We start from the raw sequence: 21,960 nt of genomic DNA on the forward strand, positions 1-21,960 counted from the left end.
CCTAGACTAGAGGATCTGGGTCCTAGACTAGATGATCTGCGTCCTAGACTAGAGGATCTGGGTCCTAGACTAGATGATCTGGGTCCTAGACTAGAGGATCTGGGTCCTAGACTAGATGATCTGGGTCCTAGACTAGATGATCTGGGTCCTAGACTAGAGGATCTGGGTCCTAGACTAGATGATCTGGGTCCTAGACTAGATGATCTGGGTCCTAGACTAGAGCATCTTGGTCCTAGACTAGATGATCTGGGTCCTAGACTAGAGCATCTTGGTCCTAGACTAGATGATCTGGGTCCTAGACTAGAGCATCTGGGTCCTAGACTAGAGGATCTGGGTCCTAGACTAGAGGATCTGGGTCCTAGACTAGATGATCTGGGTCCTAGACTAGAGGATCTGGGTCCTAGACTAGAGCATCTGGGTCCTAGACTAGATGATCTGGGTCCTAGACTAGATGATCTGGAGCCTAGACTAGAGGATCTAGGTCCTAGACTAGATGATCTGGGTCCTAGACTAGAGCATCTTGGTCCTAGACTAGATGATCTGGGTCCTAGACTAGAGCATCTTGGTCCTAGACTAGATGATCTGGGTCCTAGACTAGAGCATCTGGGTCCTAGACTAGAGGATCTGGGTCCTAGACTAGAGGATCTGGGTCCTAGACTAGATGATCTGGGTCCTAGACTAGAGCATCTGGGTCCTAGACTAGATGATCTGGGTCCTAGACTAGAGGATCTGGGTCCTAGACTAGAGGATCTGGGTCCTAGACTAGAATATCTTGGTCCTAGACTAGATGATCTGGGTCCTAGACTAGAGGATCTGGGTCCTAGACTAGAGGATCTGGGTCCTAGACTAGAGGATCTGGGTCCTAGACTAGAGGATCTGGGTCCTAGACTAGAGGATCTGGAGCCCCCGGTGCTGCTGGTGTGGGCCTGATTCCTGTGTGTCCTGCCCTCACCAGGCCGTCGGTGGGGTTGATGCTCTTGTAAGTCTTCCCTCCCTCCGCGTCCACAAATTCTCCATTGATGAAGAGCTGGTGAGGCATTTTCACGCTCATGTTGTTGATGTCCTTCTCCACCTGAGCCGATCACAAACGGACGATGAAGGACACACGGTGGGTCGGGGTGGTCGGGGCGGGGGCGCTTACGTAGTGGACCACCAACTCCTCTTCACCGTCCTCTCCTCTGAGCTTCCTGACGCACATCTGGATGAAATCCCGAAAGGTGGTGTTCATGTAGACGTCCTCGTTCTGCAGCTGGCAGCTACTGGCCCGGAGCTTCACCTCCTCCACAAGTCTGAGGAAATGCCCCCCCCGCCACCAATTAGCCTGGGTAATAACCTGACATGATGGCAACGCCAATCGATGTGCTTACCTGACCACGTCCATGGAAGCAGCCCCCGCCTTAAAGAAGTCGGTGGCGTCCTCGATGCGGCTCACGTTGCTCAGGATGCTCTGCCACACCGCCTGCAAAAGTCCGCACGACCATAAAGGGTTCAAACGAGCACTCAGGGACGAGGGCTCGGCCCAGACGGCGGACGCTCTACCCTCATCTGCTCCGCGAAGCGTCCCTCCTCCTCCGTCAGCTCCACGGCAGCGCTGCTCCCGGAGCTGAAGTACTGCGCAGCCGAGATCATCTTCCCGTCCTCAAACTGGAGGTTCCTCACCAGCAGCTGCAGAGGTCACGGAGAGGTCATGAAGAACGGAGCAAACCGGCGCCTTTCACAGAGGAGACAGACCTGGTCTATCGTGTCCAAATCACGGTGTTGGTCTGGATGGGTGACATGATTTGGACACGATAGACCAGGTTTCTCCATCTTGGGCCGACCTGACCATCTTATCCATCTGCTCCAGACCTTTTGTGGCCACCCAACAGCAAAAACAACCTCTGCAGACATTCATCGGTAGCGGTTTGGCTAAATATGGACAGGTATCCTTTTATTTTAGCGCCGTTAAACTTTGTTGTCTCCCCTCATCTGTTGAAGAAGGATGTGGTCGGCGTCCCTCCAGAGAAGAACCATCGAATGTTTGGAGAAGAACCATCGCGTGGATCTAGAACTGGCCAAAAGCTGTCCGCTCACTTACGGACTTCCCATCGTTGCCGAAGAGAACCAGGCCCGACTTGGTGACGACAGCCGGTCGGCTGGCTCCAGGAATCTCCAGGGGTTGTCCTGTGGCTGCAGCACCATTGTCCAGCAGACTGGAGCCATAGAAGGTTACCTTCTGCAGACAGACAGACAGACAGAGACAGACAGACAGACAGACAGACAGACAGACAGACAGACAGACAGACAGACAGACAGACAGACAGACAGACAGACAGACAGACAGACAGACAGAGAGAGAGAGAGACACACAGACAGACAGACAGACAGACAGACAGACAGACAGACAGACAGACAGACAGACAGACAGAGGGCTTCAGTTCTTATAGAGCGACCTAGCATCCAACCTGACATACGTGACCGCAGTGATGATTACCTGTCCGTCCACCTCCGCCCAGGCACCGGGGACTTTGTCATTCCCTCTGATCCAGTTGTGAAGGGCCTCAGCAGTCTGGTTCCAGTCAATCTGCAACCGAAATCGCAGATATTTCAGGAGGTTTTCTCAGCAAAACACCCGTCAGACCTCTGCTAAAAGAGCAAAAGTGCTGGTGGGGAACAGTTCATCATCGCCCTGCGGAACCCCAACACGACAAACACACAGAAACAAAACAGAAAGGAACCTGGAACTGGACCCAGAACCTCCTTGCTGACCTAAGATGGGACATGGTCTTTATGTGAAAGGTTGGCTACATTACAAAGCTTCCACATGTCACCAATATATCACCAATATCACCAGGTGCTTTGATATTTCTACCTGCTGTAAACTTCAATTTACCAACTTTACGACCAAATTGGACTTTTTTACGAGCAGATCTCTTCCTCTCCCTGCAGACCTTTGCTGTACACTGTAAAACTAAAGACGTTATACTTCCTGTTCAAGCAAAGCCTTTAGAGCGGTGCTACTTTTAATAAAAGGCTTGCTCTCAGTAAGAATCGGGGAAAGAAAAGATGAGACAGTTGCTTCTGTAAACTTATGTTTTCCGCTACCTTAGCGTTGTCTTTCTTCTGAATGCACTCGTATGTGGCGCCCTCTGCTGGCTGCGTTATCCTGGGCGCCTTTCCTTCTGCAATCAGCTTCACTGCTTCGACCTGCAGCCAAACAATTGTAGATGATATTAATGCACGTGGCTGCTTCGGTCTGGTGTCTGGTCTCCAGTCTGAGCTGGTGTTACACTGCTGGCTGAGGTGTTACCAGAGGACAGCAGGACAGTGGACAGTTTACTGCTCAGCTCACCTGGTCCAGAGGTCACCCTCCAGATAAGAGATGAATAAACAGAAAACAAACACATGGCGTCCAATCAGGTCTCAGGGAACGTCCTGAAAAACCTTCTCACCCGTGTCCGATGTTTGTACGACATAATCAGAGACATCAAATCAGCTGATCACGCGGCTGCACAATCAAAGCATTCAGGCATGTGGACGTGGTCCAGGCGACTTGCTGAGGTTCAAAGCAGCGTCAGAAAGGGGAGCAAACTGCTGATCTGCTGGGGTTTTAACCCACAACCACTTCCAGGGTTCCTAAAAAGAGGGACTACGACTGGTTGAGATGATAGCGACTCCAACAACCACTGGTTCCAACCAAGGGGTGAAGGAACAACAGGTGGAACCTTGAAGGAGCTGTGCTACAGCAGCAGGAGACCACACGGGTGCTGCGGTTCACACAGACTCACCAACACTGGACAGTAGAAGATTAGAAAACTGGTGTCAACAGCATGGATCAGCATGGATCCATCATCAGACCATCTCAATCTGGTTCCTGGACCATGAACACGACTCTCCTCCAGTGGCCTCTGCGGTCACCAGATCTTGGGCCAGTAGATCCCCTTTGGGACGTGGTTTAACTAGCATGGTGACCTAATAAAGTGGCCGGTGACACAGATCAGAGGGTCTGGCGGAGATGCCTTTAGATGTTTTTAGATGTCGCCAATCAGGCCGCGGCTCAAACACTGGCTGGTGGACGTGGTTCAGGGGCTGCTGTAGCCCTGAGACCAAAGCTGCAGGAAAAAAGACGTACGGTGCCTTTGACTCCCTCCGGGAAGAGGAACCTCTTGTAGATGGTGTTGACCGTGTCGTCGGGGTCGACGTGGCACTCCCTCTGCAGAAGGATGGGCCCGGTGTCCAGGCCGTCGTCGGCCCAGAACACCGTGAATCCTCCTTTCTGGTCTCCGTGGATCAGCGTCCTACGGCAGTCAGAGACAGTGCGCTCAAGCCGCCGCCGCGCCCCCCCCCCGGCTGCGTGGTTTCTGGACTCAAAGGTGCTCACTGACCAGTTGATGGCCGACGCCCCCCTGTGGCGAGGCAGCAGAGACGGGTGGTAGATGATGGAGCCGTGCTTAGGCCGGTTGATGACCTCCATGGGAATAAACTGAGAACAGAACGGCAGCACGTTGAGCTCGGCTCCGGTCCGGGCGTACTGGTCCACCACCTCGGGGATGGCCTGACCCTTCACACGCCAGCGGGGGAATTTGAAAACAGGGACGCCGTCCTTCTCTGCTTCGGTTGCTGCGGGACGGAAGAGAAAGCGCTCTGAAACCGCGTCAGGAGAACTGCGAGGCAGCGTCGCGGCGACCCTCCTCACCCAGGGGGTCGGCCTTTCCGTCCTTGTCTGGGATGGTGAAGACCCCCACGATGGTGTGGCCGTCCTTCCTCAGCTCCTTGTACACCTCCTGGCCAAACAGACTCTGCCCAATCACGGCGATCTTCATCCTCTCAGAGTTCTGCAGAGGCGGCGAGACACCACCCCCCCGCCCGAGGTCAGGACAGCAATGAGCGGGGATTTCCCCATTTATAAGGAATATTTACAGATGGACATCAGGAAGTCACCACCTGAGACTCTCTGAAAGAACTACACGACCCACAATGCTATTCGCATTTATTCACATGTTTGGAATTGTTCTGTAGCTACAAATGGGGAAAGGGGGGGGGGGGGTGATGATGACAGGTGCACGCCAGGCCACACCTGACCAGACAACCTGCCCAAATCTTCCAAGGAGGTCTTGGGAGACCGCTACAAGTTGATCTAAGTCATAAATCAGTGGACATGTCAGGTCGCCTTAACTCGGAACAAAAGTTTAGCAGATCTCAAAACTTTGTCAACCCCTAAGTAAAACGAGCCCGAGTCGACCGGGCTCGTTTCTACGCCACGTGCACGGAACAGTGCACATTCGGTGCAAGTGGAGCCACTTTAGACGCAGTCTTACCGTCGCCTGAAGGCTGGAGTTCAAACGTCGGTGCAGAAAGGCAGATCCAGGGGACACCGTTGCCTTTAATTTCCTCCCACCTCCGCACACTCTGGCCTCCTTATTGCGTAACGTGCACGCAGCAGATGATTGGGCAAGAACGCAGCAGGGGGTGACCTATCAGGTCCAACTGGCGAACCAGCGTCTCCGCAACCCTCAGATGATATCGATCCCCCAGGAGTAGAGACAGCCCGAGTGACGTCACGTATCGATCTGTTTGCCCTCACCTCGCTTCTATATGGATTCAAAATTGCAAAACGCTGCTGTATTGACATAAAAATGACGGGGGTGCACCCCCCCCCACGCCGCTGATGCCTTTCGCAAACCCTCATTAATGCGACGGGGGCGTGGTTTGTGGTGGGCGTGGTTTGGAGGAGCTGCAGGCGCCCACTCAAAAGAGGCCGGAAGCAGCTTCCTGGGAAAGATGGCGGCTCCGCTAATGCTAATTCTGATCTTAGCTGTAACCATCCGTGCTGCTCTGTACAGGTCCAATTTAGCGGACCTAATTGCGGAGCGGGTGGAGGTGGTCTCTCCGCTAACAGCCTGGAAAAGAGGTGAGAAGCGTCGGCCTCGTAAGACCGTCCCGACCGCCTCGTAAGACCGTCCCGACCGGAGCCTCCACCCGGTAGTTCATTGACTAGCCCCGGTTACCCAGAACAGGTTCAGCAAATGCGGGTTCGCTTCCAGCGTGTGGAGGGCCGGTTCCGCGGGGCTTTCGGTCACCGATGGGTTTGTGGCTGGTTTTTACCGCTGTGTGCTGGTCCCGGACGGGGAGAGGGTGCTAGCGCCGCCGCAGCCCCGCGGATGGAGCACCGTGGGATCACCCTGGGATCACCTGCCGCATCCAGCTTTCCAAGAATAGGATCGTTAGGATCGAATAGGATGCTTCAAACCACAGAAGATGCGTTTTAACCTAAAACGCACCTTTAAACCTGCCACTTTCTGGAGCTTTTGACCGCTTTAACTGCTCACTTTCTCACCCATTATTAGCACTGCTACAACTGGCCCCCAAATCCCCTTTGTTTAATATTGTTTAACATTAATACCAATGTTGGAGAAAGCCTCAAACCTATTTTATTCTTTCCCTCATGATCTCGTCCGTCCACCAGTTTCTGATGAAACCTTAATATCTTTCACAGAGCTACCGGTCATGGTTTGATCTGATCATTTTCTCCAAAGCAGTATTTCTAAAGCTACACATATCAGAGAGCAGCACAAGCGGTTCCTTATTTAGATTTGAACAAGGATGAATCCTCTGATGTCAAATTAGAAATGATTTCTATGGAGTCCCGTTGGGACTATTGTTGAAGGCTGTGTCCGTGACCCCTGGTATGACTGTTGTTATCGTTCCTACAGTGGTGGAAGGTTTGGCTCTGCTCGACCTGGGAGTCTCGCCATATTCCGGAGACGTGTTCCATGAGGTAAAAACCAGTGGTGACCCAGTTTATGCTGCCGTTGACCTGTCCAGGCCACTTGGAAACTGTCGCCCGTGGCAGAGTCCTGTGTCGTATGCTAGTTCAGGCAGTAGAGAGGCCACATCGGTGACACGAAAGGCTTCTGAACGTGCACAAATGGGGATGTGTGTGAATGCTCTCTCAATGTTAAAGAGTCCCCAGAGAGGAGTAGAAAAGCACCGTGAATGCAGTTAGCATTTAGCTAATGCTGGCGCTAATATGATAAAGCTACTGTAGACTTATGGTCCTTTACATCCAATAAAGTGATCAACTGACCTGATTTCTATGTTTATCTGTTTTGGGGCATTGTGTCATCGGGTTTTCTCTTTCAGACTCCCCTCATCATTTACCTCTTCCACTTTGTTGTGGACTATGCAGAGATAACGTTCATGGTAGGAGACCTCAAGGTCCACTTCCTCGATGTGAGTGATGCCTTTCAGACCGTGTCCCTTGTCTCTGCAGCTAGCGGACGTGCTCACGGCTGTGGCGCTCTACAAAGCAGTGAAGGAGTACAACAAACAAGTGGTGAGTCCTTCCGATGGATTTAGGAGCCCACAAATGTGCTTTTGAGCTTTGAGCGTTCAGTTTGGCCCCTCATCTAAACACGTGAATACTGACTCGCTTGACGTCTGAATGCGTCTTCAGTTCAGAAAGCAGAAATTCGCCCTGGAAGCGGACCGGTACCCCCTTGACTGCCTGGAGCTCATCAGAACGCCCAAAGAGATGTACTACATTCCTCTGAAGGTGGCAACATTGTAAGTACGAGAGGACAGGTCTCAACGTGAGGACACAGGCATGAAGAACAACTCCTCCTCTCCTCACAGTTACCTTCTGAACCCGTTCACCATCCTGTCCTGCGTCGCCAAGTCCACCTGTGCTCTCAACAATGCTGTGATTGCGCTCTTCTTCCTCGCTACTATAAAAGGTCAGATTTGCTTCCTCGGCATGAATGTGTGGATGAAGCACATTCCGATCCGGGATTCTGGGTGTGTGTGCAGGGAACGTGCTGCTGAGCGCCATTTTCCTGGCCTTGGCCACCTACCAGTCCATCTACCCCCTCAGCCTCTGCGCTCCTGCACTGCTCTATTTCATGCAGGTACTGAGAACGTCCTCCTCCTCCTCTTCCTCCGAGTCCCTCTTGATTTTCCCGTGTGCCTCCCCAGCGCCAGTACATCCCAGTCAACTACAGACGGGCCAGTTTCTGGTGGTTCCTCGCGCAGTACGCCTTCATCTACCTGGGCAGCCTCTTCATCATCGTCGGCCTCTCGTTCTTCCTGCTGGGCTCGTGGGACTACCTGCAGTCCGTCTACGGCTTCATGTGAGGGGACGTTCACGGCCACCTTCAGGGCTGGTTTCCGCCTGGTCCCGGTTGACCTGGGCTTATGCTTCCTCTCTCCAGCCTCTCGGTACCCGACCTGACCCCCAACATCGGCCTCTTCTGGTATTTCTTCGCGGAGATGTTTGAACACTTTCGGCTCTTCTTCCTCTTCGTTTTCCAGATCAACGTCTTCTTCTACACCCTCCCTCTGTCCATCAAACTGAAGTAAGTCCTCCTCTCCCCTCCCCTGGCAGCTGTTGCTAGGAGACCTCCAGTTCCTGGGCTAAACTGTGTGTGTTTGCAGGGATCATCCAGTGTTTCTCATGTTCATGCAGCTGGCTGTCATTTCCATCTTTAAATCCTACCCCACGGTGGGAGACGTGGCTCTTTACCTGGCCTTCATACCTGTCTGGAGTCACCTGCACAGATGTGAGTCAGAGCAGATGTCCTCTGTCGGGGTTTCGTTGTCTTCGTTCACGTCTTTGTTGATGATCCACCTGTTTCATGAAAAGTGCAGTTTTGTAGCAGACGCGCGCCGTTAGAAACGCCCTCTTTATCTCGATCTGTTCTTCTTTGGAAGCATTGCAAAGATTAGAAAATAATAATATAATAATATTAATGAAACATGCTGCTGAAGTGCTCGTCCAGCGTTCGTAACTTCCAGCCTGGAGACTCGTTTTTATTGGGTTGTCCAAACAATTCTCTCAGAATGCTGGTCTCCTTGTGGTCCCCAGAGTCTCTAGAGGTAGAATGGGGGGCCGAGCATTTAGCTACCAGGCCCCCCTGCTATGGGACCTGCTCCCTGTCCAGGTACATGGGCCTGGTCCTGCTCCAGGTTTCTTCCTGTTAAAGGGGAGTTTTTCCTGCCACTGTTGCTTGTCGGGGGTCAGGCCCTGGGATTCTGGAGAGGGTCTAGAGCAGGGGTGGGCAAACATTTAGATTCGTGGGCCACAATGGGTTCTAACATTTGACAAAGGGGCCGGACCAGGAGCAGATGGATGGATGGAGTGCTTTGGTAACCTCACCTCATTGGAGAAAAAATACACATGTTGGGATATGGAGAAAGCATGTGCTTTAATTTCAAATGAAAATGAAGAGAAGCATTACAACAAAATATCTGACTTTGGAATGAGTCTTAAAACACTTAAAATCAAATGAATAAAATGTGCCTTTTAAAAAAAAATGAATAACCATTTCTATTTTAAAGCACTGAAAGTTCTGTTATCCTTCAGGATATCACCATCACTCTCCTCCTGACTGTCTTTTTTCTAGTGGGAAAACACCAGAATTGCAGTGAAAATATAACATTAACAAGGTTTATTCATTTAATTTTTCAAGTTTGGCGGGCCGGATTAAAACGTTTAACGGGCCGCGTGTGGCCCCCGGGCCTTAGTTTGCCCATGCCTGGTCTAGAGACACTTCTGATTGTGACAGATGCTACATTAAAAAAAAGTTTAATTCAGTTAAAATGGACAAATAAAATCTATCACAGAATAGAATTTTATCAGCAGTTTTTGGCCGGATATATGACTGTATATTATAACACGGTTGCTCTGGAGCTCAGAGGTTCTTCTGTGCACCCCTGCCCAAGCATGAAGGGACGTTCACGGTTCTGTCTGTCCCCCCCCCCCCGCAGTCTTGAGGAACATCTTCCTCGTGGCCTGTGTCCTGCTGGCCTGCTCTGCTCTGTTCCCTGTCCTCTGGCACCTCTGGATCTATGCAGGCAGCGCCAACTCCAACTTTTACTACGCCATCACGCTCCTCTTCAATGTAGCTCAGGTATGACGGCAGCTGTTGGGGTTTAGCCTCTGACAGCTGAGCGTGACCTTTCTGCTCACCATCGACCTCGGCAGTGATCACCGTCTTTGGTTTCCCTCAGATTCTGCTGGTGTCGGACTATTTCCACGCGTTCCTGAGGCGGGAACACCATCTCAGCTATGGACTCTATCTGAAGAGGAAGGACGGCTCCGAGGCTACGCTAGTTCTGAAATAAAGTGGCCCGTGGGTGCCGCCAGCACGCCTGGTGGGGAGCGTCCACCGGCCGAGGGAGGACCTTGTCTCAACTGTTTTGAGTCGCGCGTGAGGATGAGCAAAGACATGAAACACGAGCTCAGTGGGCGGAGCATCCCTGCACATGTGGAAGTCCGGCTCAGGATGTGCACTGATGACGATGACCTGAACTGGCCAACAACCTAACTTCTCTCCTGTATTCTGAAGTGTTCTTATTTTTTAAGCCTTTCTGTAAATGGAGCCAGTTTGTAGATTTTTTTTTAGCAACTTCTTTGGCCCGAAAGCCAAAGCGGACTAATTTATGTTGGCTGCTCGTTCTGCTGCTGCAGGTCTGAGGAATAAACACAGCCACCCTCATGCGACTTCACGTATGGACGCTGTTTTCAAGCCTCAAATTCTGGGAACTGTGTCCTCCTACCGCACTCGCAGCACTGGGAATGGTTATTGCAAATGGGTTTTGTTGTTTTACACTCAAAGGTAACAGAAATAAATAAATTATTTGAAAATAAGAACGAGGCAGTTTCGATGTCGAGTTCATTTACAGCAGCGAATGTTAGGTCCGTGTTTTTGAGCCCAACATAAGCACAATCATTTTTCCTTTACTAGTTGAAATACTTTTTTAAAGACAAAACTGTCGCGTATCGAGTTCAAACTTCATGCTTCACTCATTCCCACCCACATCTCTCCCCCAACCAGGTAGAGCCCGCCACAGAGCTAAGTTCAGGAATGTACTTCCGGTCTGAAATAAAGTTCCTCCAGCACAAAGGATGGTTGAAATTCTCTTCACAACGCATGTTCCATAATCAAAGTAACAATGTGTCACAGGTGTTTCCGGCATCCGCACAATTTAATGCGAGGTTTTTGTGTTTTTCTCTGCACGGAGCCAATTCTAACAGTAAATACTGACGACGCTGCGTACGGCGATCACGTGACCACCAAGACGTTTGACTTCCGCTCGCGTGATCGGCTCGTATCGGTTCCAAACCGGAAGAGGCGCGGCCTAAAGCGAATATTCATTAGCTTTCGCGGGCTTTGGTTGTCACGTGGTAATTTCGCGCGAAAAGTGACATCCGGCCGGAGTCTTCATTTCTCGGAGAAGCGGCGACAGACGCGCACACGGCAATGGCGGTGAGTTAAAACTCTTATTGTTAAAACTCTTATTGTTAAAAATCTTATTGTTTACTGTCTGTTTTATTTGGGTACGTTTAGGAGATAATACAGATAGACTAGTTCTATCTGTGGGTTTTTGCGCGAGACGGTGCACCTTCGTATTTACAGTTTCTTCACAAGCACTTCGTATGACCGAACACTATAAAATAGTTCTCATTTAAATCTTAAGAAGCCAGATATCTGCAATTTAGGACTTTGTGCATCGGCCCTGTCGATGAGGCGATTTATTTGTCGTGATTGTCTTTGTCATGTCCAAGCGTCTCCGGCTTTTGTGTCAATGAGACGTGAGGAAAAGAATCAAACTGTGAGAATAACTGGTTATTTAACCTACCAGCCGAGAATGTTTACCACTCTATATCGTGGCACTTGAAGGCAACACTTATATTCAATATCCATAATAATCAGGTTTATTGGAGATGCGTTGGACCACGTGTGTGATATAATGATCATCATCTCCATTCATCAGGATTCTTCAGAGTCGTACAACATGGCCACCAGCCCCAGCCGGGCCTCCCGGAGGGGGGACCTGACCTCCAGCCCTGGGAGAGACCTGCCGCCCTTTGAGGATGAATCGGAGGGGATCCTGGGAGACGGGCAACTGCCCGGGGAGGAGGAGGAGGGGGAGGACGAAGGAGAAGAACTCATCGGGGATGGGATGGAGAGGTGAGAGCCGGTTTTCCTTCTGTCCACCGAGATCGGCTCTGACCCTGATCGACGGCCTCGTCTCTGAGCAGAGATTACCGCCCGATCCCAGCGCTGGATCGGTATGAAGCAGAGGGTTTGGACATGGATGAAGAGGACCTGTCGGAGCTGTCGCCCGGAGCCCGAGCCGCTGCGGAGGAAGCCATGAGGAGGAGGGACAGAGAGGAAGGAATCAGCGGACGTCTGCGGAGGGGACTACTTTATGGTGCGGAGGGTGACCAAGCGATATTAGTTTAATTCATTTAAGTCGTGCGAAGGACGGAGCCACTCAAACGACTTTGCTTTGTTCTCCGTCAGACAGCGAAGACGAGGACGACGAGCGGCCGGCGGCCAGGCGGCGGCGTCTGGCCGAGCGGGCGGCCGAGGGCGTCGCCGACGAAGAGGAGGACATGATCGAGAGCATCGAGAACCTGGAGGACATGAAGGGCCACACGGTCAGGGAGTGGGTGTCCATGGTGGCGCCCCGGCTCGAGATCTACAACCGCTTCAAGAACTTCCTGCGGACCCACGTCGACGAGAACGGCCACAACGTGTTCAAGGAGAAGATCAGCGACATGTGTAAAGGTGAGGAACGGGCTCCGCGTCGCTGACCCCTGGTTCCATCTAACCCGTGCTTCCTCCCGGGGTTTCAGAGAACAAGGAGAGCCTGGTGGTGAACTACGAAGACCTGGCGGCCAGGGAGCACGTCCTGGCGTACTTCTTACCGGAGGCTCCGGCGGAGATGCTAAAGGTCCGTTTAGCGCCTGCGTCTCAAACCGCGGCAGCATTTCCCCCCCCGTTCCTCACGTTTCTGTCCGTTTGCTGTCAGATTTTCGACGAGGCGGCCAAAGAGGTGGTGCTGGCCATGTACCCCAAGTACGGCCGCATCGCCCACGAGATCCACGTCCGCATCTCCAGCTTGCCGCTGGTGGAGGAGATCCGTTCGCTCCGGTAAACCTCTCCGCTCCCCTCTTCAGGTGTCCGTTTGGGTTCTAGCAAAGTGAAATGAGACGTCCTCGTCCTTGTCCTGGTTCTCCCCAGGCAGCTTCACCTGAACCAGCTGATCAGGACCAGCGGGGTGGTCAGCAGCTGCACCGGCGTCCTCCCTCAGCTCGGCATGGTCAAGTACAACTGCAACAAGTGCAGCTTCGTGCTGGGGCCCTTTTTCCAGTCCCAGAACCAGGAGGTGAAGCCGGGCTCCTGTCCCGAGTGTCAGTCCCAGGGGCCCTTCGAGATCAACATGGAGGAGGTGAGACTCCAGCCGGCGCCGCGTCCCTTCCTTCCGTTAAGCTCCTCCCTCTCAACATGTGGGCCTGTCCCCCCTGCAGACGGTGTACCAGAACTACCAGAGAATCACCATCCAGGAGAGCCCCGGGAAGGTCGCCGCCGGCCGCCTCCCGCGCTCCAAGGACGCCATCCTGCTGGCCGACCTGGTGGACAACTGCAAGCCCGGCGACGAAATCGTGAGCCAGAGTTTATTTGTTTTTTAAAAAGAAAAGCTGAGCGGCGTCGGGTTAACGTGCTGTCGTGCGCGGCAGGAACTGACGGGGATCTACCACAACAACTACGACGGCTCTCTCAACACCGCCAACGGCTTCCCCGTGTTCGCCACCGTCATCCTCGCCAACCACGTCGCCCGCAGGGACGAGGGCGTGGCCGTGGCCGAGCTCACCGACGACGACGTGAAGGCCATCGTCGCCCTGTCCAAGGACGAGCAGATCGGCGAGCGGGTGAGCGCGGGAAGCGTCCGCCGTCGGTTTTTAACCCTTACGGTCCGGCCCGCTGAGCGTCTTTGGGGTCTTTCTGCAGCTCTTTGCCAGCATGGCGCCGTCCATCTATGGACACGAGGACATCAAGAGAGCTTTGGCTCTGTCTCTGTTTGGAGGGGAACCCAAGAACCCGGGAGGGAAACACAAAGTCCGTGGAGACATCAACGCGCTGCTGTGCGGAGACCCGGGGACGGCCAAGTCCCAGTTCCTCAAGTAGGCACCGACCTCAGCAGAGTGGCGAGGGTGGGGGTGGAGCCGCTTTAAACCAGATGCGGGGTCGGTCTTCCCAACAGGTACGTGGAGAAGGTGGCCAGTCGCGCCGTCTTCACCACGGGCCAGGGCGCCTCCGCCGTCGGCCTGACCGCCTACGTCCAGAGGCACCCGGTCAGCCGCGAGTGGACCCTGGAGGCCGGAGCGCTGGTGCTGGCCGACCGCGGGGTCTGTCTGATCGACGAGTTCGATAAGGTGAGTGGGACGGTCCGGTTGTCGACCGGCGGCGCCGCCTCTGGCCGCTTGCGGTGACCCCCCCCCCCCCCCCTGTCCATCAGATGAACGACGCGGACAGGACCAGCATCCACGAGGCCATGGAGCAGCAGAGCATCTCCATCTCCAAAGCCGGCATCGTCACCTCGCTGCAGGCCCGGTGCACCGTCATCGCCGCCTGTAACCCCATCGGGGGACGCTACGACCCCTCCTTGACCTTCGCCGACAACGTGGACCTGACGGAGCCAATCGTGTCTCGCTTCGACGTGCTGTGCGTTGTCCGGGACACCGTGGACCAGGTTCAGGTACCAGGAGCGCGCTGGGCGTTGGGCTCTGGTCTGAAAGCCGCTCTTCTTCACCGGGGGGTTTTTGCCTCCTCCAGGATGAGATGTTGGCGCGGTTCGTGGTCGGCTCGCACATCAAACACCACCCCAACAACAAGGAAGCCGGCGTCGCCGCGGACGACGTGGTCCTCCACAACACCTCGGATGTCCCGCCCATTCCTCAGGAGCTCCTCAGGAAGTACATCATCTACGCCAAGGAGAGGGTAGGACCCAGAACCAGCTCTTCACTATCGTGCCCCCCCCCCCATCCATGACACGCGTGTTCTGTCTGCAGATTCATCCCAAACTGAACCAGATGGACCAGGATAAAGTGGCTCGCATTTACAGTGACCTCCGCAGAGAGTCCATGGTGAGTGGTTCTGGAAGCCTGGAGAAGCTCCCGCCGTGGCCCAGCCAGCCAGCCAGCGTCACCTGGTGCGTGTGTGCCCCCTACAGGCCACGGGCAGCATCCCCATCACGGTGCGCCACATCGAGTCCATGATCCGCATGGCGGAGGCGCACGCCAAGATGCACCTGAGGGACTACGTGCTGGAGGACGACGTCAACATGGCCATCAGGGTGATGCTGGAGAGCTTCATCGACACGCAGAAGTTCAGCGTCATGAGGAGCATGAGGAAGGTGGGTGGGGGGGCGGCCTCGGCAACGCTCGGCAACGCTGTGGGGGTGGCCGCGCGCTCATTTCTCCTCTCTGCAGACCTTCGCCCGCTACCTGGCCTTCCGGCGGGACAACAACGAGCTGCTGCTCTTCATCCTCAAGCAGCTGGTGGCCGAGCAGACGGCGTACCAGAGAAGCCGCTACGGCGTTCAGAACGACATGGTGGAGGTTCCAGAGAAGGACTTCAAGGACAAGGTAGCTCCACCCGGGGTGGGGGGGGGGGGCGCTCGAGCGAGGTCGATCATCCCTTTTCTCGTTCTCTCCCAGGCCAGACAGATCAACGTCCACAACCTGGCGGCCTTCTATGACAGCGACCTGTTCCGCGCCAACAAGTTCAGCCATGACTCGAAGAAGAAGCTGATCCTGCAGCAGTTCTGAGGAAAACGCCGCCCTTCTCGCCACCGGAGGGCTCCACAAACTGTACATAAGGGGGGGGGGGGGCGTGAGCAGGGACGGACGACCCACAATCCAGAGGGGTTGTTAGCTTGATGCTGAGATCTGACCTCCACTGAGGTCGCAGCTTCTCGTAGCTTCGACATGATTTAGGGGTCGTTGTAAAATGTGTGTGTATATATCTGAGTGTGTGTGTGTGTGAGAACAGTGCATCTTCTGTCCTTGCTTGTTAGCATTAAACAGTTAGCAGGCACCAATCTGGCTCCATGTGAAAGAAGCTAGCTAAAGACAAAGAAATGACCCGTTTGTCCTGTTGGCGCTGGAAAAATCGACGTTTGGTGTGAAACTCTTGCTATTAAATGCTGTTTTTGTAAGGTTGTTCAGGCTGGTGTGAATATGCTCAAGTCCACGTGGTACATTTCTGCTTCTGTGACGTCACATACAGCCAAAAATGGGACCTGCTGCTGCTTTTATTTATTTCAGTTTGTAAGCTGGTTTACAAGTTGAGGTGCACAGATGCTCCTGGTTTCATGCTACTGCTACGCTAACATACATTAGTAATGATATCTCGCCCTTTGGGCCTGGCGAGACTCCTCCAAACCTAGATTTTAGATAGTAATCTCATCAGCTCTCACTTTAGCTTCATCCTTGGTCCAAAAACAAGGCGTAAAATCTGAGTGGATGCTCTAATCAGCTCGCCACCCCAAACATTCGTTTCTATCAGACCTGAATTATTATTTATTCTTTGTGCAGGAACATGACTGGCTGAGTTGAGCTTCTTTCTTCTTCATAACACTTTAGCAAACAGCAGCATTGAACATCTGTGATAAATGTGTAATAAAACGGAAGCGTTTCTCCCCGGCACGTCTTCACAACAGTGCCCTCTAGCGGCCACTCGGTGGAACAGCAGCCGGTTAGCGCTGCCTCCCTCCGCTCTTTTCAGCGTCGGTGCTGCAGTCCGGCTGCAGCAGAGCAGGTTTGGGACGCGACCACTGCGTTTCGGATCTCCAGACCCAGACGGGGACACCAACCACAGCAGCTCCACCCAGACGGGGACACCAACCACAGCAGCTCCACCCAGACGTCTGCGGCTGAGGGCGGAGGAGGCAGAGATGCTGAGCACTGCAGCGTGCGTGCTCCGCGTCGCCCTGGCGGGTGAGTCTTCTCTTGCCTTTCATCCAGCAGCGACGCCAGGAGGAGCAGTCGGCCTCCGCCACCGCTCCACCAGCCCAGGCGCGTCACATGTCACATTCAACATCCACTGTCCAATGCTAATCAGGATAGCAGCGGGGAGGTCTCTGCACAGTCCACGCACGCGCTGAAGCAGCGGGTGAGAAATGGTTTGCAATGCGCAAAGGTCTCGCGCTGCAGCGCCTGTGTCCAGCCTGTGTTGTCAGGGGGGGGGGGGGCAATCCCGGCCAGCCCTCCACGGAGTCCAAACCAGCCCGCTTAATCCTTCAAGGGTGCTGAGCTTAAAATGGCTTCGTGCTCACCGTGGTGTTTCTTTTCCTTCCTCAGTGACACTTTTGTCCACCTGTGAAGCCTTTCGATGGGATTCAGCCAAGCTCCTCTCACCTCTGGGGTCCCCCGTGGGCCCACTGCTCCAGTATGAGGGTTCAGGCCAAGGCCAGCTCATCCAGGACTCCAGTCAGCTCAAGCCCAGCCAAAGGTTGCACAGAACCAAGCGCCACCGCCAGCTGGTGCGGACGCAGCCTCATTTGGTCCACCACATGGCCGTGCCGGAGATAGAGGAGTCATCTCGTGCCGACGCCGGGGTGAAGCTGTCACCTGTCCGCCAGGGCGCCGCCAGGACCCGCGTGGACGAGGAGATGGAGGTAAAGATGAGGCGTTGCTGACCCCAGGGACCAGTTCAGCTCTGGTACTGAGTGAAGGCTGGGCCCTTCCTGCTATGGAGGGGGCAGGAACACAGCCGCCGCCGCCGCGGATGGTTCTGGAAGAGCAGGAGCTCACGCAGGAACTTCCTGGTGGTTCCTGCTCCTCTGGGGCCCAGGCTCTGGGCTGGACCCCCACAGACGTCGTAGGAATGAAGTTAAACTGAACAAGATGTAACCGCATGACTTTTTTGTGATGGGGGTGTCTTTTCCCTTCCAGCGGATGGTTCACCTGGGAGCCCCCCCGGGGCCAGAGATCTACAGGGGACGGCCGCGCACCCCTGAGGCGGACAAGGAGCTCCTCAACGGGCAGGAAGCCGAGGAGGAATCACAGGAGGCGTCGGGCTTCAACGGAAGCGACCTGGAGGGAGGGGAGAGCCGAGAGCCGCGGGGGCGGCAGAACGAGCGGGGGGCAGCGAGGGGGGGCCGACCGAGGGAGGGAGGAGCGGGGGAAGTCCTGGATGCGTTGGAGGCCAACCAGACAGCGGTGGACCTGGACGCACTGATCGGTCAGTCCGCTCTTCCCTCAGAACAACGTCAGCGGGACCCTGAGTGGACCCTGACTCGGCGTTAGCGCTACGTTAGCGCTAACGGACTGTAGCGACGTGTTCCCGGACGCGCCGTAACCGTCGCATCCCAAACCTCGTAACACTTCTTTGCTCTTTGCCCTCTCAGGCTACCAGCGGCCTTTCGACCCCATCGCCTCGCAGCGTCCCGGAGTCCCTCCTCCGGCCGAGCTGCACGGTTCTGCTCCGGAGGTGAGCGCTGAGGTGGACGCGGACCTTCATCCCAGCAGCCGCGGCGCCGCTCGGCTGTCCGTCCGTACCTCCGGCTCCACTTCCGATGCTCCCACTGTTGCCGGGGCAACGGGAACCTACGAGACTGACACTGACACAGACTTTTGGCGGCTGCAGAGCTACTTACAAGGTGCACCATCATGGATTTTTAGAACGTTTGGGCTGCTGGTTCCATGCCGCTGCGCCTCACCTGTGTCTTCTCCCTGAAGGAATTGGGCTGAATGGTGGGAGCGAAGAGGAAGAGGAGGGAGCCCCACTCACCACCCATCCCTCCACCACTGTTAGCTTCACGGACACCTCCTGGGATCAGATGGCAAAAGTAATGCCCTGGCCAGCCCAGAGGTCAGAGGTCGGGGGAGGTGGGGTCACAGAGATCTTCCTACCAGGCGACCACAACGAGGCGCAGCAGGTACGGTCATTTGAAGGCACACACGGGGGAGGAGCCTGTCTCTACCCAGCCCTGCACTCTGGGACGTGGGCTGGAAGTGGGAACCAGCAAGAACCTGGGGAGGAAGCTGTGGTTCTCCTGGAACCAACCCCCCCCCGGGACGATGAGGTCCACGGGCAGGGCGGTCGTGGTTCCAGAGGCCAGTTCATGGTCTCAGGGGGCTGCTCGGTCTGGAACCGTCCACTGATCCGCGTTCTTGTCTGAGTCCTGCGCCACCTTATGACTGTTGTTTACGAGTTGTAACTGTGGCTCCCCCAGGTAGTCTGCCTGACCTGGACCGACCTTGTTGAGAGGGGCTACGTTGTCCTCAACATGACCCACAACATGAACTGCGTAAGTACAACACTGCAATAATATTTACCTCCACATTAGCAACAATGGCCACCACATAAAGAGAGCTCCCATGCTAACGCTAATGCTAACGCTCAGACGCGTTGGCGGTGGCCCACGTGCACAACGGTGCAGGGTCAACCGTGCATGATTGTGGTCTGTGTGGCAGGAGGAGTTCCGTGTGGACCAGGGTGTGCGACTGCTGAAGATCATGGATCAGGTGTTTGCTCGAAGAATGAAGAGTCCCGAGGGCTCCTGGATCCTCTACCTGAGCAAGCCCACGCACCAGCAGCCCCAGCTGCTGATGAATGTGGCGTCTGACCGCGGTGCGAGCGCACACACAACACACACACACACACACACACACTCACACACTCACACACACACACACACTCACACACACACACTCACACACACACACACACACACACACACACACGCACACACACTCACACACACACCACACTCACACACGCACACACTCATCATGGAGTAAGGTGGGTTTCATTCCAGCGAGATGAACGTTACCGCGGTCCAGTGATGTGTTGACCTGCAGGATGAAGGACGGAGAGACGTGTCTGGACCTTCTTCTGCTGTTGTGTCTTTCAGGAGTGATGAATACCAACGATGTGCTGACCATGCTGGGAGAGATCAGGAACATCCTGCCTGAGGTACTTGGATGCGTTTTTCCGTGAACATTAAACTTCCATGCATGTGGATTCCTGGTGATTCGGCACCACTCTTTTCCACCAGTAACCAGCTTAGCACTTTTGAGCACAGACTCTGGTCACGTGACCACCAGGATGTGCTGAGGCCCCATGGTGGTCCAGGTTTAAGCACAGTTCCCCCATGGTAAGGAGGTCCTCCTGGTGGTCTGGTTTCCTTATGTAGGCCACAGTCCAGCAACCTGGCTCTGGGATGGATGGATGGGTGGATGGATGGACGGATGGGTGGATGATGGCTGGATGGATGATGGATGGATGGATCCTGAGCACTCTATCAGCTACCATCAGGTGGACCGTGCTGGTCTGTTGAAGGCCAGCTCCTGCTCCTCCTGCAGCTCCTGCAGCTCCAGCTCCTCCTGCAGCTCCAGCAGCTCCTGCTCCTCCTGCAGCTCCAGCTCCTCCTGCAGCTCCAGCTCCTCCTGCAGCTCCAGCTCCTCCTGCAGCTCCAGCTCCTCCTGCAGCTCCAGCAGCTCCTGCTCCTCCTGCAGCTCCTGCTCCTCCTGCAGCTCCTGCAGCTCCTCTGGGGGGGTGGGCTCATCACTCCAGGGTCATCTCCATGGCTTTGTTCTCTCCCGTCAGGTTGGCATCCAGAACTTCAGCGCAGCCGTGGGCTGCTCCTTCCCAACCAGCCAGAAGCGCAGCGACTACAGCAAGCTCTTCGTGGTTCTGGTGGTGATCGGGTCCGTCTGCACCGTCATCATCACCTCTGGTTCCGTATACATCTGCTGGCAGCGGCGCCTGCCTGCAACCAAGACCACGGTAAGAGTCCTCGGGCCACGTTTCCCCCGTGAAGATGAGGCCCGGACCACGGTTCTCCACTTCTGTGCTCCTCCCTCCCCAGTTCCACGCTGATGAACTTCGCTTTGTGGAGAACGGTTGCCATGACAACCCCACCCTGGACGTGGCCAGCGACGGCCAGCACGAGATGCGGAAGAAGAAGCCAGACAGCAACGGTCTTCCAGGGGAAGGAGCCGTGGCCAGGGAGGAGGCCAACCGCTGGCAGGTGTCTGGAACCCCCAGAGCGACCAAGAACGAGCAGAAGCTCTGTTAGCTCTGCTGCTAACACAGATCCTCATCTCGTCCTCCTCATGACAGGTGTTCGTCAACCAGGCCGTGGCCGAGGAGCAGGAGGAGGAGGACACGCATCTCTGAAGCAGCCAGAGGGGGGACGGAGGGAACCAGCGTGCACCATAACATAGAAGAAGCTGCTCATGTAAACACACAAGGTCTGGCGGGCCAACCTGGACAGGAGCTGGACCTCAGAGACCAGAGACGCTAGCTCTACGTGCTACCAGTTCACCACGGGACCTGGAGGTCTCTTCGTATATCCACTTCACTCCGCTTCAAATGGTCTTGGCGTTAGATTGTGTCCATTCGTCTCGTGTGCCTTATTGCCTTTAGCTTTTCACACGTGGCTGCAGGAAGAAGAAGAAGAAGAAGAAGAGACACCCAGCATCAAATATATAGCAGCTCTAGCTAATCATAGCACCTTTTCACTTCAACGCTTTGAATGGAGGAGGAACCAGAAGGGAGAGATGTTTGCTTTCACACGTGCTCGGTGTGGCGTGCCCAGCTGAGGAGGGCGACCTTGTGCGACCTTGTGCGACCTTGTGCGACCTTGTGCGCTGGCGAGGCTGTTGAACATGTGAGTGAAAATGAGCCGTGTACAATAAACGCCACTGTGGGTCATCAGCAGGTTCCCCGTGCTTTGTTTCTGCAACAGTTTCACCCAGAATTAAAGCAGCATGACGGACGGTTGGGTCACTTCTGGGGGGGGGGGGCAGAAGAACTGATGTCACTCAGGAACTTAAAACTGGAAGCTCTAATATTTCCTCTCTAAAGGTAAAATGGGGCCCAGGCCCCCTGCTGTGGAGCCAGGTACTAAGATTAGTCTAATCTTCCTCTCCTCTCCTCTCCTCTCCTCTCCTCTCCTCTCCTCTCCTCTCCTCTCCTCTCCTCTCCTCTCCTCTCCTTTCCTCTCCTTTCCTTTCCTTTCCTTTCCTTTCCTCTCCTCTCCTAACCCTCTCCTCTCCTCTCCTCTCTCCCCTCCCCTCTCCTCTCCTCTCCTCTCCTCTCCTCTCCTCTCCTCTCCCTCTCCTCTCCTCTCCTCTCCTAACCCTCTCCTCTCCTCTCCTCTGCTCTCCTCTCCTAACCC

At 54.7% G+C, this 21,960-nt stretch overlaps 5 protein-coding genes across 12 annotated transcripts in view; 4 read left to right on the forward strand and 1 right to left on the reverse strand.

Moving 5' to 3' along the window:
• The window catches only part of LOC101063025 (cytosolic 10-formyltetrahydrofolate dehydrogenase-like), a 9,808-nt gene extending 4,377 nt beyond the window's left edge, over nucleotides 1–5,431 (reverse strand). Inside the window, exons 1-11 of the mRNA XM_029826767.1 lie at nucleotides 5,298–5,431; nucleotides 4,676–4,814; nucleotides 4,365–4,599; nucleotides 4,112–4,277; nucleotides 3,085–3,186; nucleotides 2,474–2,563; nucleotides 2,078–2,215; nucleotides 1,540–1,665; nucleotides 1,368–1,459; nucleotides 1,142–1,289; nucleotides 953–1,072 (exon numbers count right to left, since the gene is read on the reverse strand). Of these exons, the coding sequence (XP_029682627.1) occupies nucleotides 953–1,072; nucleotides 1,142–1,289; nucleotides 1,368–1,459; nucleotides 1,540–1,665; nucleotides 2,078–2,215; nucleotides 2,474–2,563; nucleotides 3,085–3,186; nucleotides 4,112–4,277; nucleotides 4,365–4,599; nucleotides 4,676–4,802 (1,344 nt within the window). The 5' untranslated portion in view covers nucleotides 4,803–4,814; nucleotides 5,298–5,431. The remainder of the gene's footprint in view (nucleotides 1–952; nucleotides 1,073–1,141; nucleotides 1,290–1,367; nucleotides 1,460–1,539; nucleotides 1,666–2,077; nucleotides 2,216–2,473; nucleotides 2,564–3,084; nucleotides 3,187–4,111; nucleotides 4,278–4,364; nucleotides 4,600–4,675; nucleotides 4,815–5,297) is intronic.
• The window catches only part of LOC105418562 (WW domain-binding protein 11-like), a 1,118,483-nt gene that overhangs the window by 824,687 nt on the left and 271,836 nt on the right, over nucleotides 1–21,960 (forward strand). The gene's annotated exons all lie outside the window — the stretch shown is intronic.
• Nucleotides 5,516–10,630, forward strand: pigu (phosphatidylinositol glycan anchor biosynthesis, class U). Its single transcript, XM_003976559.3, has 12 exons — nucleotides 5,516–5,890; nucleotides 6,693–6,757; nucleotides 7,123–7,182; nucleotides 7,253–7,315; nucleotides 7,436–7,545; nucleotides 7,615–7,715; nucleotides 7,789–7,886; nucleotides 7,954–8,108; nucleotides 8,190–8,333; nucleotides 8,413–8,537; nucleotides 9,745–9,887; nucleotides 9,988–10,630. The coding sequence occupies exons 1-12, from the start codon at nucleotides 5,671–5,673 to the stop codon at nucleotides 10,099–10,101; spliced, it is 1,398 nt and encodes a 465-aa protein (XP_003976608.2). The 5' UTR covers nucleotides 5,516–5,670; the 3' UTR covers nucleotides 10,102–10,630.
• Nucleotides 11,147–15,991, forward strand: mcm2 (minichromosome maintenance complex component 2). The gene is made up of 17 exons (XM_003976566.3): nucleotides 11,147–11,246; nucleotides 11,755–11,951; nucleotides 12,023–12,195; nucleotides 12,288–12,554; nucleotides 12,623–12,720; nucleotides 12,799–12,920; nucleotides 13,011–13,218; nucleotides 13,298–13,432; nucleotides 13,508–13,699; nucleotides 13,779–13,951; nucleotides 14,032–14,203; nucleotides 14,287–14,526; nucleotides 14,604–14,768; nucleotides 14,840–14,914; nucleotides 15,001–15,183; nucleotides 15,260–15,415; nucleotides 15,488–15,991. The coding sequence occupies exons 1-17, from the start codon at nucleotides 11,241–11,243 to the stop codon at nucleotides 15,596–15,598; spliced, it is 2,673 nt and encodes an 890-aa protein (XP_003976615.1). The 5' UTR covers nucleotides 11,147–11,240; the 3' UTR covers nucleotides 15,599–15,991.
• Nucleotides 16,306–21,500, forward strand: podxl2 (podocalyxin-like 2). The gene is made up of 11 exons (XM_011617528.2): nucleotides 16,306–16,768; nucleotides 17,132–17,448; nucleotides 17,726–18,014; nucleotides 18,181–18,432; nucleotides 18,512–18,711; nucleotides 19,009–19,083; nucleotides 19,250–19,406; nucleotides 19,690–19,751; nucleotides 20,385–20,564; nucleotides 20,647–20,808; nucleotides 20,901–21,500. Exons 1-11 carry the CDS (start codon nucleotides 16,444–16,446, stop codon nucleotides 20,955–20,957), a joined length of 2,076 nt encoding a protein of 691 aa, XP_011615830.2. The 5' UTR covers nucleotides 16,306–16,443; the 3' UTR covers nucleotides 20,958–21,500.

This window comes from Takifugu rubripes, chromosome 19 (genome assembly GCF_901000725.2).
Source record: "Takifugu rubripes chromosome 19, fTakRub1.2, whole genome shotgun sequence".
NCBI classification, from domain to species: domain Eukaryota; kingdom Metazoa; phylum Chordata; class Actinopteri; order Tetraodontiformes; family Tetraodontidae; genus Takifugu; species Takifugu rubripes.